At 38.9% G+C, this 16,024-nt stretch overlaps 1 protein-coding gene across 15 annotated transcripts in view; it reads left to right on the top strand.

Annotated features, from left to right (window-relative positions):
* The window catches only part of MYO3A (myosin IIIA), a gene marked incomplete at its 3' end in the record, with an annotated part of 121,909 nt that overhangs the window by 19,839 nt on the left and 86,046 nt on the right, over positions 1-16,024 (top strand). For 13 of the 15 annotated variants that reach the window (XR_014580551.1, XM_083826224.1, XM_083826225.1 and 10 more), the window contains 2 exons: positions 13,564-13,668; positions 15,307-15,406. Coding sequence is in view for 14 of the 15 variants with exons in the window: in XM_083826224.1 (XP_083682350.1) it covers positions 13,564-13,668; positions 15,307-15,406 (205 nt within the window). Of the gene's footprint in view, positions 1-9,137; positions 9,257-13,563; positions 13,669-15,306; positions 15,407-16,024 lie in introns of those variants that run through there. The other 2 variants (XM_083826216.1, XM_083826217.1) reach the window with 2 other exon arrangements.

The following is a 16,024-nucleotide window of genomic DNA, read 5'->3' on the forward strand; positions in this document are numbered from 1 at the left end:
TTCTGCAGTCCATTTCCCTCATGCTGTCCAGCAAACAGGTTGTATTAAGTGTCCCTGCCTATTCTGTTTAGTGTCCGTATATGCTCACACTAAACCTGACGTTGTACTGTCATGCTCGGCAGTCTCCTCTTAGAGCATGCAATTTTAATTTTGTCATTATTATATAATTATTACTGTGTATAATATTCCACGTACTAGAATACGCTGTTTTCAGTGCTATGAAAACATTTCCAAATCAAAATATTTTTGAATTTATGGTAAGAAGTTTTGAAGGAAGAATATGTTAAAATTTCCAGTTGACTGCATGCTCTGTTTTCTGATCAGCTCTAATAATAAAAAGTACCTTCACAAACAATACTTGAGTAGTGCAACAGCACTTGAGGTAGTGCAGTCTGTATGGATATCAATTATGCACATTCCAGATTGAAATCAACCTGATTAATTTTTGCTCTCATGTAGAACCTTTTCTTGTGTCAGTGTAATCTTCGGTGGAGTAATCACGTGAAAGTATAGAATAGCTTGTGCTTTGTAACCTGCTTCTCTAAAGTGACATTAGCCTTTTCCATTCCTTCAACCTTTTAAGGTGGGAAAATAAAAGGATTAAAGAAATAGAGAAACAAAATGATAATTTTTATCATTCTACATTGTTACAGGCCAATTGGTATACTTTTTTGATCTTCTGTGTGTTTCTTGATGTTAATTGAACTTGCTGATCAGACGCTGATAACTCAAAAGAATTACAGAAGGATTATCATGAAGGATTATTGCTGTCCAGTTGGCAGCTGTATTTGCTGATTTAAAATCTGCATGAAGTAAATCAAAATTGTTACTTTGATCTTTTAAATTTAACTTGAGGAGGAAACTTTTAAAATGTATAAATATTTAAATTATCTTTTTTAATCCATGGGACACTTCTATTTGTGTTTCTTTTTCTAAGGAAGAAGGAAATCATTAAACCCAGTAAATAGAACCCCTAAGAGTCTGAATTAAACTGAACACAGAAAATTGTAGTGCTCCAGTTCATATGGCACTCTTCCCAACCATAGACAAAGTACAAATACATTGTGTAGATACCATTTAATCTCTACTCTAACAATTGTCTAGGTAGTCCCGTATGGAAAAAAGGAATAAAATGCCAGCATACCAAACTGATAGTCTGCTGTACCAGGGTAACAGGTCCGTTGCAACTAGATTGTTTCTAGTGGCTTGCTTAGCCTGAGCTAAAATCTACCTAAAATGCTAGTAACTGTGAGAAAACCTGCCTAACAAAACGTGACTCTCAAAGGAAATCTGTGTGGTAAGCAGAGAGCAGCAAGCCTGGGGAGAAGCCAGACATTTTGGTGTAGTCTTAATTAGCAATGATAAGGGCAGGTGCCATTGTCTGGTAAGTCACTTACATATGCTGAGTATATAACAAGCTGAGAGTCCATAATGCAAATCCTTTATGTTTCTCTGCAGATCTTTTAGAAGAATTTCCACTCATGAATTTGCCAAGAGATGGAGAGTCCAGCACAATATGTAGAATATCAGTTACTCTCTCCACTCCAATACTAAAAGTCAGTTTTCATTGCTGGGGGGTTTACATCAAAGCTTAAAACAAGATAGAGCAAATGGATTTTGAAACGGAGATCCAAGGGGATAACAGAAGTCAGTTGTGATCTCAAGCATCTGCAAGCATTTGTCAGCATTGCAGCAGAGTTATTAAGGAGGATTTGAAGGATAGTGGTGTAGTTTTCTTTTTGTTTTGGCTGCTCCTTCAAAGCAGAAGAGCAAGCATGTCACGTTGACAATTAGCCAGTGATGGATACCAGCATTGTAAAGACAGATGTGCTACTGCCTAAGGAAAGGTATTAGGACTGCTGTGGGTCTTGACAGTAAAAGCAGCTAGCTCGTGTCTGGTGTAATTGAGAAGGGGCAGCCAGTATGAGGATTTGAGGGAAGGATGCATGGTCGAAGGTGGCTAGTTAGGGGTAAGAAGTCTCCAAGACCTTCAGGAAAGTGTTGCAGTAACTCCTGGATAAAACGATGAAAGATGAGCAGTATACCTGCTGCTATGCATGTGGCGTTCAGTGAATCTTCTGTGCTGTTACACTCTTGTATTTGGTGTTTGGAAAGAGAAGTTTAGCAGATGAGATGCTTCCAAATGTTTGCAAATGCTGACTGTAGTCACAGACAGAACCCTAGCATTCATGAAATATGCATAAATTTTCCTCACAGATCCATAAATGAACAGTGACAGCATGATTTACATATGTGTCAGACTGAGAAAAATGAGAGTAATTAATGCCCAAATCTAGTGTGGCTAATAGTTCTGGATCCTTCACTGACCTACTTTACATGGAAGTCTCTCATGTTGCCTTTTAGACACCATGTTTAATTCTAATATATGATGAGACTCACTGAAGTGTGTCCTTATTTAAAAAAAAAAAGAAAGAAAGAAAATCCTCTGTTTTGTCATATAGCGTCTTATGTGTGAAGTAAGGTTATGCATCTAAAGACGTAAATCCCAGCAGGTCTAGCTACTGCACTGCATTGGGGAAGGGAGATGTTTTGTAACGAGAGAGCTGAGGTACTGACAGTGCATAGAAATCATAGAATCATTAAGGTTGGAAAGGACCTCCTGGATCATCTGGTCCAACTGTCCCCCTACCACCAATATTACCCACTAAACCATGTCCCTAAAATTCAAGGTTGCAGTGAGGTTTGCTACAAAAGAGAAGCAACCACCATCCAAAGTAAGATCAAGGTATCAGTGTGTGTATGTGTTGGCTGAAATTGCCAGAAGCACGATAAGAACTTCTAGGATCAGGACAACTGTAACAATGTATTATGAAATTCAGGTTTCTTTCCTACCTCGACATACATTAAGAAAGATAGAGACACATCATCCAAATATTTCTGTCACTGTTGTATGGTTTGACGTGGATGAGACTTCAGCTGTTTGACGGAGGGGAGACTGGGTGGTGTAAAACATGGAGAGACAAGAAACTGGAAAAGAAGCTGTCTACTTTTACACTCGCCTGAAATTTTGCAGTAGGTGACAGTGTATTTACTTCTGACTCATTAATTGTGATTTTATGAGCTCTTTAGGGGTATTAATAAGCTCTGTGCTAGGTAAGCAGATCAATATTTTTTAAAAGCTGTTTATCTGAATAGTCCTTGACCAGGAATGCAATGCCTTTACCTCAGTCCCATATCCTGCCCTAGTCTGAAAGGGCATGGAGTCCTGTCATAGGTGTGGAGCAGGGGAGGGTATGGTTCTTGAAGCTGCTGAACTTCATCAGGTGAAGATTTTGTCTTAAAATAACAATAGTTGTAAGGAATGGGTAGGAATATGGAAACCAGAGGCCTCTCTGGGTCTCACACAGTGTCTGGAGTGACTCACAGGAGTCTGTGGGAATGCACAGAAAGGTCCTGGTGGTCTCATTTTGGCTTTCAAAGAGATGAGCCTATCTAGCAACAATAAAGACATTACTGTACATATTACCTCTTTTTTATGTTAAATTGTGGACCTTCTGATTTGTACAGAGGCATAATTTATTTGGGATTTTCCTTTTGAAAGCTTGCAGTGTTTCTTTGTTAGATACCACGGTTGCTGTACACAGAGATGTTACCATCTGAGACAATAAAGGCAGGTTTATGGTGGTCTGAAAACATGGCGGAGTTTCGAAAACACACTGGATGGAAGTTGGTCTGTCTAATAAAATCCTATAATAGCAGGTATGCAATTTTTTTTTTAGATGGGAGATTTACTTTAAAACAACCATCTTTCAGGAAATAAGCATAGTGGAAAATAAACAGTCATTTTTTCAGTGGGGGAGTGTTGGAGGGAAGGGAGTTGTGATTTGTCTAACATCAGGTATTTCCAAATGACACATATAGAAGAAAAATTAAACAATTGGAAATTGCTTTTTCATATTATTCAATGTGGATCATTTTTCAGTAATGTCTTTGGTTATAATTGCTCCACTCTGACCAACATTGAATAATTTGATCCATTACACATCTGAATCAGCCTTGATTTCTCCATTTCTAATGTGTACCTCTTCGCTTCCCAATTATAGCAATTTTTCACTCTTGAATTATATCCCATTTTCCCAAGATCAAAGTTGTGTGGCTACAACTATTATTTGATGCTTCAAAGTTTTAGTAAATACTTGTATTTTTTTCTGCAAGATGAGTATTTTATATTACATTGTGGTTTGCAGGGTCCACATCTTTTAGGCAGCTGTCGAGCATATGTTATGGCCCACATTGCTGAAGAATATAGCAAATACAAAGAGCTTAGTATGATAAATCTCTAACAACTTTGCTACCAGAGGGGGAGTGAAAAAAAGAGAGATTCTTATTATTCCACTATGTAGTTAAGTAGCATGTGAATACTATGCCCCCCATTCTAATATTTAACATTACTTTGCTTACTGTAAATTTTATTTTTGATCACATCTTTATTAAAGATATGAAGTTATTTTAAGAAAATCCACAATGAATTTGTGTAGCTATTGGTTGAATCCCAGATTACCAAGCTTTCTTTAGCTTTAGTTGAGGATAGCATCAGTCATAAGAGTGCTTGGGGTAGGATTTTTCTCTTTTTGCTTTAGACAGCTGAAGGTTAAATACTTAAATTCAAATGTGATATTTTTTCTGTCTTTGCTCTCAGTTTATATGTTGGGTCCCTTTATAAAGGGTGTGACTGGAGCAAGTGGACTTGCCTGCAGGGAGGGAGCTTCCTCCTCCTTTGTATTTGTCAGGCAGAGGTTGGAGGCTGCAGAATTTGGGAGAAGAGCACTACAGCAATGAACCAGGAGCTGGAAAGTGCAGGAAGCAGACAGGTGTCAGTGCTGCCAAAACAAAAATTTTCCTAGGGTCCAGAAAGAAAGTCAGTTTGTTGCAACTCAGAAAGATGTTGGCTTAGCTGGAGTCAAACCCTGGAAGCAAAGACCTGTCTTGCATACACACTGTGAGCAGGGGGAGGTTGGTTTACAGAGCACTTTGATTTCAGCTCTTTGAGCTAATCTCTCTGAGTTAAGTATTCCAGTAGTTTATTTAAAACAAAATAAAACACTTCTGATTTCAGAGTCCTTTTGGTTCTTACAAAATTCTCTGTATATTTGGTATGTACTTCTCAATATTCTTGCAGGTTTAGGATCCTGTCACAATTACTGAGTCACCATAGCTGCTTTTGCAGTCACCAGACAGAGGCAGGGAACTCCAGAGAGTGGTTCAGCTGACCTGTCCTGCACTCTGCTGAGTGGAGAGGAATTGCCTTTAGGATGAGTCTGTTTCAGCTTCACTCCTTTTATAAAAAGAGACTGGAGACAAGGCCCATTGTTTCGATCCGTGCTTCCCCAAGCCATGCTTTCAGGCTCAATAGGGATGATTTCGATTGCAGTCATTTAAATTACAGTGAATTATACTAAATTATTGTCTTCATCTAGGAACACAGACATAAAATGAATTATGTGTAGTGTGGACATGATAGTACTTGGAACTACTGTCTGAACCTTGAATCATATAGAAATGAGGCTACAGAAGAGGAAGACGCTTTGAAACATTTCGTAATTGGTAAAGACTGAACAAGGGCAACGTGCTTCTGAGCAGGCAATAGAAGCTGTGAAGTGCTTGCTGTTATGCAGCCCACCTTGCTGCTAGGCTTCTCGTATTTTCAGAGTCTTATCTAAGTTTGTAGCAGACAGTAGAAATGATTCTCTTGATGTTACTGATCTCTAACTTAGGCTCCTTTTTTTCTCCCTACCTAAATGAGTGTTTTTGCATTCTGAAAGTTATTTTTACCACTGCTCCTTGTACAAAATAATAAATGAAAATAGATCGATGATTTGCACTAAGGTTTTTGTATAAAAATGTTCCATCTTGGTAAGCTGTCTCTTGTGTTTGTTCAGAAAGTCCTGGACTCTTTACTGGCCAGTGCTTTTCGGTTTTGTAGTTAGCGCTGATTTTGCAGAAAGATCCTTGAATGGAAATATAGTGGGAAATAGGTTTCTTGTATACACTAAGGCCCTAGAGTTATGTTTGGATGACTTTATACAGTCCAAAAGTACAAATGAGCTCTGCAAATCATCACTAAAATAAGAAGCTTCCCTTTTTGGTGTTTCCGCAGCTCAAAAAGTGGTATCATGAAATGCTGCATTTTAAAAGCTACAAGCTTTTGTATGTAGGCAAAAGCAATATTGGCATAGATGTGGTCTTTTCTATTTTGGCCACAGTGTGAGGTGGAGACTTCTATGTTCTGACTGAGAAAAAGAAGAGACTGAAGGACACCATTGCTTGAGATGGAATAGGCAAACTTTTCCTCTGGGTGCTTGTGTTGTCACTGCATGAACTTGACAAGGAAAATGAGAAGTTAAAAGCCAAACTGAAAGTGAAGAGATCAGAAGCAACAAACAAACAGCTGTGAGGCAGTGACTAACATCCCTAAAGGTGCTAGATGATGTAAAGGAGCAAAACTACAAATAGCACATGGACTGTGATCACTGAAGCTAAATAACAACTCAGGAAAGATGTCTTTCAGAGACATGTCTCGTTCACGCTAAATTGAAAGCAATCAGCTTTACCTAAAAGCCCGGAGCATTGGTATGGTTTCTTTGGATTATAGGTTATCTTGTACTATTGTTAGGAAAAAAATAGGAGTCACAGTGCACATCTTTCCTCCGTTTGATGTGAAATTAAAAATGTGCTGTACAAACAAGCTGCATGTTGAACCACTTGGCCCACTGAAGAAACCGATGTGGTTCTCTAAGTCTACACAAGGACCCTTGGTGTCTGTAGTTGGCATGAGATGCTGTCAGTGGAAGGTGCTCTTTGGCTGTAGACAGCTGTAGAGACATGTCACACCGTAGGCAGAGAATAGGAATGAATCTGGTCACAACTGACTGTGACAGCCAGTGTGGTGAGAAATGGAGTCCATCAAATTCTTGGACACAGAAGGCAAAGGAAGTGACAATGGAAATGGCCGTATGAGGTTGGTTCTGCTCTAATGGAGAAGTTCTGTTTTGAAAAGTTGAAGGTGGAAGGACATTTGAGTGAAAGAAACCCCAAGATAATTGTGTTCGCTTTCCTGAGGAAAGGAAGGTTGGTGGAGCAGTGGAGTAAGGGTAACCGGCTTTAGAAAAGTATGCTTTACCTGGCTTGGGAAGCTGGTAGGTAGCTGTGCTTAGGGCAATAGCATAAAAAATGAAGGAAAACAGGATAGTTGGGCCGTTACTGAAAGAAATCATCAAACTCACAGTAGCAAATTAGCTGATGTGGACAAAAGATACAAGCACTGTCAGAGAGCAGTAAAAATTCATCAGGGTTTGTTTCTTTTAATCTTTTAGAATGTGTTCGTAAAGGAGAAACAATAATGCACAATTAGAGTACAAGCATTTAAGTATAAGGTCTGAGAGATTAATGTGGCATGGCAAAGACAATATTGTGTTACTAAGAAGATAGAGAAATGATAGAAGAATATTTAATAAGTGTTTACAAAGTGAGAAAAACTGTGACATAGAAAAATATAGAGCAGTCTGTGTAACTTTGATACCCAGAATGATTCCAGAACCCATAGAAACCAGCATAGAAATACCTAGAACACAGTATCATGATAAAAGTGGTCAGCTTGGATTGGGCCACAACAATTCATGTTAATAAAATCTCTAACAGAATAACTGGTGTTGTAAGGGGAAAGCAATAGATGGCATTATGCCTTTTGGAAGGATTTGGTGTGTTTCCGTGTGACATTCTTGTGAGGAAAATGTGGAAGTTGCAGAAACTTCACATAAACAATAAAACAATCTCATTTTTGTAAAGCTTTACTTAAAAAACAGTGGTAAGTAGTTCACTTTCAGGCAGGGAGAACCACAAGTGGGCATCTGCTTTTGGCCTGTTTCTGTTCGTTAATAACCTAGGTGAGGAAACAAAGTCTGTATAAAAAGTCCGAAATGGACACCTAGATGAATTACAGGCACATTGGAGAATAGTGTCAGATGCCCTGTTGTGACACACTGAGGAACTTCCTGGAATCATGGGATAAATGCAGTAGACACACGCAAAGTACTGCTCCCTATAGGAGGAAGAAGTGGGATATGTCTGACTAGGCCATGGGACTGCAGAACGGGTTCTCTACAAAGTGCGGATGTTTCTGCTCTCTCCAGTTTTTCCCAGCTGAGACTCCCAAAGGAATACCATATTCAGTTTTGTGCAAAATGTTTCACAAACATCAGTGGCAAATTGTACACAGTCTAGGTTCAGAAAGAGTATATTATTTCAAAAGGTTATAGCAACTAACTTTTTTTCAGCCCACAAAAGAGAAAAATAGTATGTCGTGACAGTAGTCAAAGATGATGTTAAATAGAGAATAACAATCATTTATTTTCAAAAGCTACAGGGAAGGGTAAAAGTAAAGCAGTTTTGTTGTCAGCAAGGAATATTTGGGTTGGATAGTAGGAAATATGCTCTGACTACAGGGCAAGTGAAACCCACCAGCTGCTTAAATGGGAATCTTCCTCACTGGGAGATTTTTAGGAGTAGGTTAGGCCAACCGTCTGTCAAGAACCACTTGAAAGTACTAGATCTCTACACAATGAAAATACAGTGGGTTAAATTCCTGTTTATACATGTTTCTGTAGTTTTGTGACAAAAAGCAGCAGCAATACAGATCTTTTGTTCTTAAAAAAGCCAGGACCAAAAGAAAGGTACAGCCAGCTCAGGGGCTGGCAGCACTGCTGTACTGCATGCTCAGAAACAGCTGAAATTTATTGATCTATCTTAGAACAGGAGAGAAAAAAAAATAGTGCCTGAGATGGTTTTAGGATTCTTGTGTGTGACGACATTAAAGCAAGGCAGGACAATGCAACTTTTTCATAACTATCACTTGTGTATGCCTTAAGTTGTGCATGCGTGAGGTGTTACCCAGCCAATTCTGTCCGTGCAGCCTGTAAGGATGGGGCAAGTAGTAACTGTAGTAGTTGTTACTGTAGCTGTTCGAATCCAAGCTGCTGAAATAAGATGAAAGTGCCTCGACAACTGCAGGATGCAAGCAAATTTCACCTGACAGCTCAGCACAGATGCATAAATTAGGAGCAGCTGGATGATTAAAGGCTGTAATAGGCTGTATAAAGGCTGTGTAAAGGCTGTCCTAACAAAAGTGCAACTAATAGTTCTCTTAAAAGCGAAGCTGATGCTTGAATTGTTATTCAGTGGGCTTCAGAAACCAGAAGGACTGAGCACAGAGAAATGTATCAGCTGGGTCAGGTGAAGAGTGAGTAAGACCTACAAAGAACAACTGCATGACTGTGATGTGGTGACAATTTTAACTGACATTTCGTGTTAGAATCGTGCTGTTTTACAAATCTATTGCAGAAGAGAGCTTTGCATTCTAATAGCTCAATTACAGCAGCACAAGGTTATGGCAGATGGGTGGGTGGAAGACTGTGTGTCATCCTGGTATGAGTCTTTGCCTTTTGAGTGCCAGAAAATCATAAGGGAGGAGCTCTTTGTCACCACTGTAGAAGTCATAAGCACATTTTCAGATGGATCAAGTCTTCTATCGAGTTCTGAGTATGCAAGAATTCCTCAGTCCTTTTCACCTGTCTGTCTGAATGTCCAGACTAGGGACTGAGTATTTTTAAATTCAATTATTATTAACCATAGAAAAATGCAGGTTGGAAAGTACCTTCAGAGGTTATTGGGTCCACCCTCCTGCTCAAAAATGATTAACTTCAATGTCACAATTTTGCACCAGGTCTTTTCCATCTGTGATTTTGGTATCTTCAAGGATAATGTATCCTTGCTGGGTGATGTCTTCCAGATCATAAGACTGTCAGTGGGAAAATGCCTTCTTTGTGTCCAGTAGGAATCTACCATCCTGCAGCTGGTGACTGTTGCCTCTTATCCTTTTGCTGAGTACCTCTGGGAATCATCTGTCGCTGTCTTCTGCACCCTCTTTTATGTAGCACAAAGATTTCAGTTTACCCCTTCAAGTTAGGACAATGGGCTGGCTTGCAACAAAATAGTAGCTATCAACACCTCTATTCTCTAGATGTTTCACTGGAAGGAAAAAGATCTTTAAAAAAATGTATTTTTGTTGCCTTCATGATTTCTTGTTGTACAGGCATTGCAGTTAGCTACACTCAAACACAGTAACTTTGGTAGGAGATTGCACAAGTTTTTTCTGTGGACAGCATGGTACTAAAAAACTGCAGAGATCATAATTACAAGCTGCAATATTTATCAGCACCTCAGGAAACTTCCAGTCTGGCAGTACTACGAAGTAATATTTATCCAATAATCTCATTGAAGGACTGCATGATTTAAGAAAATGTGATTTTAAAATATTTATTTAAGTTTTCATGACATTGTCCAGATCTTGATCAACATTTCCAAGGATACTTTATCTCCTTGCCTACTCAGATTCCCCCTTGCAGCTGTCAGCTTTGGTAAAGAAAAAGAAATCTAAACAAAACAACAACAAAAAAGGAGCTCCTGTAGACATGGTCCAGAAGTACATTAGGCAGTAGTATTGTAATTTTCTGTAGTTTTTACTACTAAAAAAAGTAGTAATTTTCTCTACTTTTGAGGGGGAAGAGAGGAACGTGGCTTATAATGAGAGGGGCTTTTGATAGTTTTATGATAAGCATTTATTGAAAACACGTGTAATTTTATAGTCTTAGGAAAAAGAGTCACTGTTTGAACTTCAGTTGCATGTATGGTTATAGGGACATGTGGCAGCTTCACCTGCAAAAATAAACAGTAGAAATAAGAAATGAGATCAGAGTCAATGTTTTACCCACAAGGACTTGTGCGGCATGCAGAAAAATAGAACAAGGTTAATGCTAACCTGTGTCATCTTTGTCGTCATCGTTCCTCCCCTCCCCACCCCGCACATCTCAGAGCACACAGATACAGTGTCTGCCATAATCTGCTTTTCTAATTGTGGTTTGTATTCTCATAATCCCTTTTCCTTCATTTAGCTGCTTCCATTCTATTACCTAGCTTTATTTCCCCTCATCTTCCTATGGTGGTGGTCAGAAAAAAATACAAATCATCTGGTATAAGTAGAAGTACAGCTTTTTGAGACAGAAGTAGCAAAAGAAAATTTGCCCTGTGCATGCAAGAGCCTCTATCTCTGAGATCCTCAACTGACCTCAGCCTAACTGCTGCTCTGCCTTGGGAGTCACTGTAGATGTGATCACCTCCTCCGTGATGTGGGTGACTTTTGTTTTTCTGCTCAAGAACTGCTCAGCTGAGCTTTTACATACCCAGGTTCAGTTTTGGTTTGATCTGAAATTACCAGTTTTAGTACCTTACTTCACCTGGAATTTTATATAATTTCTATCTAATAATACAGATAGTTATAACAGGTGCTTATATTTTACAAGAGTGGTAGAAAAGTTAGTTAAAGCAACATGTTAAAGTAAAAATAAACATTGTTCTCCCAGACAATTAAATTCAGTGTTGGATTTACTACCTACGTATTGAAGAAGGTGATTTCTGAAGTATTTTTCCTTCTCCCACCTACAGAAATAATATATTCCTTTCTGCGTTAGTTCTCTTTACCTTGAGCAGAAAGCCTAACAGATATCCAGCTCTGTAAACAAAATAGAAGACCCATCTATAAGAAGCAAAATTTTAATGTTAGATAATGAAGTAATTTACAGAATATTATTGTATTTATATGATTTATTTCACAGCTGTTTTGCCAGTTGTCAGACCGTGTCAGTGCCCTGAAATGCTAGTGCATTAATTTAACTGGACTTGTCATCATCCATTAGGTATGATTAAACGTGTCAGTGATGTGGCAAAGTTAAAACAGCTGAGATTTGGGAAGGTGAATGGCATTGTAGAAAAAGTAAGTAGCAAAAGGCAATGGAGAAGGCAGACCAGCATGCCTAAAGACAGTAAATTCAATCCTGCTTGGGAATCTGACCCCGATCCCACAAAGCACTTAATCTCATCATTTACGCACATGAGTTTTTCCCTTCTCTAAGCATACATATTGTCCCACTGAAGTTAGGGGGTGAGATTAAGCAATACCAAGACTGCTGCCATACAGCTCAGCATTTATCAGACCAGAGCCTTCATTGACCTGACGGGGGGAAATATCTTGCCACAGCACTTATGTATTGAATGATATTTGTGTAGGCGTTCACGCAGTGCAAGTTCAGTGCAACCCAGGGTTCCTACAGTAGTCAGAAAATTATTGTTTTGTTTGGGTACAAAGGGATGTAAAGTGTTTTTTGCCGGAAGGTGCAAGTCTTTTCTGTAGTTGCTGCACAGAAAAAAAAATATAGAGGTATATAAGAACAGATTAAAAAAATATCAAATATAAAAGTGTCCAATGTCTGGAGTTCTACTGTTGAAAGATTTTATCGATAAATTAAGCCATCATGAATAAGCTACCCTATTTGCACTCAGAAGGATTTACAATTTTGTGCTACCATTTTTATGGTAAAATGTCTTATGTGGGTATTTATTTTGGTATAAAAAGCTACTAGACGATACAGTGTAAAACTTATAGATTATTTCACTGTTTTATTAGAAGCAGCTACTCCTTTAAAGAGGCAGTGGCTCTCTAATCAATGAGTATTGTTAGGTGATGCAGAATAGGTATCATTAGGGATAGTTTAAGACCATAAGTACTGATTTCATCTTTGCAGGTACAGAGCTGCTACAGACTTAGATTGTTGCTTCTTCCTGCTAAAAAATTTAAGTGGTAAAAGAATAAACATGAAATGTTGCAGTTCTAGGCTAAACTGCTGGTAATCTTTAGAGCACAAGGTCAAACCTGTGCTTCTTGTGTATGCAGAAGCAAAGGGACGGATCTTACTGGAGTCTGTCTGGAATTGAGGCAGAAGAGTAGGTTGTGGCTCTCTGCATCTGGAACAAGGAGCTGAGAGAGCTGATGCTACAAGGGCTATAATTTATCTTACATCCACGACCCACCTTGTTTTGGTGATAAACGAGACTTTTCTTTCCACTGTGCTTTCATCTCCATCTATGAAGCCCATCCCTTGTGTATAATGTCCTTCTGCACTACAAATTACATACTGCTTGGCAAAGAAGGTAACTTTTACCTTGGAAGATTTTCCTGTTGGGGGAGTTTCTCTGCCACCTGCCTTCTGATGCCTTAAATCCATTTTACATTGTATGTAGCTTTTGTACCTGAGAATTGATGCTGTAATAATCTGCATTGCTAGTGAGCTGCACATGATGAATATAAGAAGCAATTAGCGTGCCCCACAGAACATGCTTTCACAGCAAATTTATTGCTCTATAAGCTACTTCCATTTCAGTGAAAGGCAATTGCTTATATAGGAAAACAAAGAAATAGACTGCTGTACTTGCATTTGGGCAAGAAGAATTAAATGCAGAAAGTGGTGAAAGAAGTTGGTATAAGTTGCTGTTTTTGTTGTTTGTATAAATGGTAGATGCAAGAACAAATTTGTGGTTTGCCAGTTTAATAAGGAGCTCATTCAGGCACAAATATAAGAAACTACTGTAAAATAAAACCAGGTGGCTGCTCCAACATTTCTTAATTCCTTTTTATATTCCAATTTTATTTTGCAGCTGTGCAATGGTGGATCTGTGACTGATCTTGTGAAAGGGTTTCTGAAGAGAGGTGAAAGGATGAATGAACTTATAATTGCTTACATTTTACATGAAGCTCTGATGGTAAGATAAGCTCTCAGTGAAAGGACAGTCAATATTCAGTAAATGTTTTTTTTTCTTTGAATTAAGGTCATGTCCTCATTAACACAGCCTTTTATAGCGGTGTTTAGTGAAATCAAGGTATGTGTAATGCCCTCTATAGACAGATAGAACCAGCGTCACATTCACAATCCTTGGTTATCATGGGGGACTTCAACCCCAATATCTGTTGTGGGGACAGCACAGCCGGACATACGCAATCCAGGAGGTTCCTGGAATGCATCGATGATAACTTCCAAGTGACGGAGGAGCCAGCAAGGAGAGGTTCTGTGCTGGACCTCATTCCCACCAACAAGGAGGGGCTGGGGGGGAATGTGTAACTCAAGGGCAGAATTGGCTGCAGTGACCATGAAATGGTGCAGTTTAGGGTCCTAAGGGCAGTGAGGAGGGAGCACAGCAAGCTCGCTACCCTGGATTTTGGGAGAGCAGACTTTGGCCTCTTCAGGGATGTTTGGTAGAGTACTATGTGACAAAGCCCTGGAGGGAAGAGGGGCCCAAGAATGCTGGTTAATATTCAAGGATCACCCCCCGTTCAAGCTCAGGAGCAATGCATCCCAACAAAGAAGTCGGGCAAAAACACCAGGAGGCCTGCATGGGTGAACAGATCACCTGGGAGGGATACAGAGAAATCATCCGAGCAGCTAGGGATCAGGTTAGCAAAGCTAAAGCCCTGCAAGAATTAAATTTGGCCACAAAGATGATCAGAGAGCTGAAGCACCTCTCCCATGAAGACAGGCTGAGGGAGCTGGGGCTGTTCAGCCTGGAAGAGACTCCAGGAAGACCTTATAGCAGCCTTCCAGTACTCAAGGAGGTCTACAGGAAACCTGGGGAGGGAGTCTTTGTCAGGGAGTGTAGTGATAGGACAAGAAGGAATGGTTAAATGGCTTAAAAAAAAAAAAAAAAAAAAAAGAGGTAGATTTGGGTTGGAAGTTAGGAGGAGATTCTTTACTCTGAGGGTGGTGAGGCACTGGCACAGGCTGCCCAGAGCAGCTGTGGATGCCCCATCCCTGGAGGTGCTCAAGGCCAGGCTGGATGGGGCTTTGGGCAACCTGGTCTGGTGGGAGGTGTCCCTGCCCATGGCAGGGGCAAAAAAAATTACTTTTATTTTGAGAAATAGCAGAAATATACACAGAATACTGTTCGATTTATGTCTGGCTCCAAGGTATTTTTTAATAGTGAAATGATCATTGGTTCTAGTGAATTCAGACACCTCCACAAGAAAAAAAAAAAATCAGCTTATCAAGTGTCTTTCTTTCTCATTGTCTTTTAATCAGAATTTGACTTCCTGCATTGGAATTATTGATAGGCTCTAGCAGTTTTCTTTGAGTTTATACTCTAAAGGTGTAATATATAGCATACATTTATAGTGCTTTTTTTCTGCTATTATCTTAAAATTTCTATTTGACATAAAGTTAAGCAATTAAAAATATGTATTACTCATGGTGTGCCAAGAGTTTTTCCTGTAAGAATGACATCTCTGTGATTTTGGATTATATATATTTATTTTTTTCTCATAATTATCTGCTACTTTTTGTTTCTGTAAATGTAATATAGAGATCAGAGCTGTTAGTAAAAAGTTCATGGTTACATCTCACCTTCCAGGGACTTCAGCATTTGCATGAAAACAAAACTATCCACCGTGATATTAAAGGAAATAATATCCTTTTGACCACTGAAGGAGGAGTCAAGCTTGTGGATTTTGGTATGTTACATTATTTATGTATACAACCAATGTTGTACATTTGAAACATGGAAAATAAAATAGAGAAAACAAATCAGAAAAGATGAGTTATAATAACTTTTTAAGATTTTGAATTCTTCATTAAAAATCACTTGGGTAACGAGAGTCACTTTTTGACTGGATAGAAATTAATTATTCACAGACAGTGCTTTTAGAACTTTGGCTTTTCCAGCAATTTTTCTAATGCCATTTAAAAAGCATGGCTAAAGAGTAAGTTATAATACGTTGTTAGTAAGTGCCAAGTGCTTCAGGGCAGGCATAGTAAGTAAAGTGACAAAACAAGTTAATAGGTTCAAAATAAGGTTGATATTCAGATCCTCAGGGACTGTGTGCTGATTCAGTGAGGTTAGAAACTGATAGCCAAAAGCCTTATTTTGTAACTGAGAGGACTTAGAACTTAACAGAAATTGTGAAGAATGGGACAGTTCCATCTTGGTTATGTATACTTAATTTGTTTGATTTGAAATGAAACAAGGGATACCACCTGAATGCAGCAAAAGGAGATATATTATGTAGGTAATTCCCACTTTCCAAATTCTGTGAAGAGTAATGGATTAGTGTTTGGCAAATCTGAACCTA

This window comes from Anser anser, assembly GCF_964211835.1.
Source record: "Anser anser genome assembly, chromosome: 2".
In the NCBI taxonomy this organism is placed as follows: Eukaryota; Metazoa; Chordata; class Aves; order Anseriformes; family Anatidae; genus Anser; species Anser anser.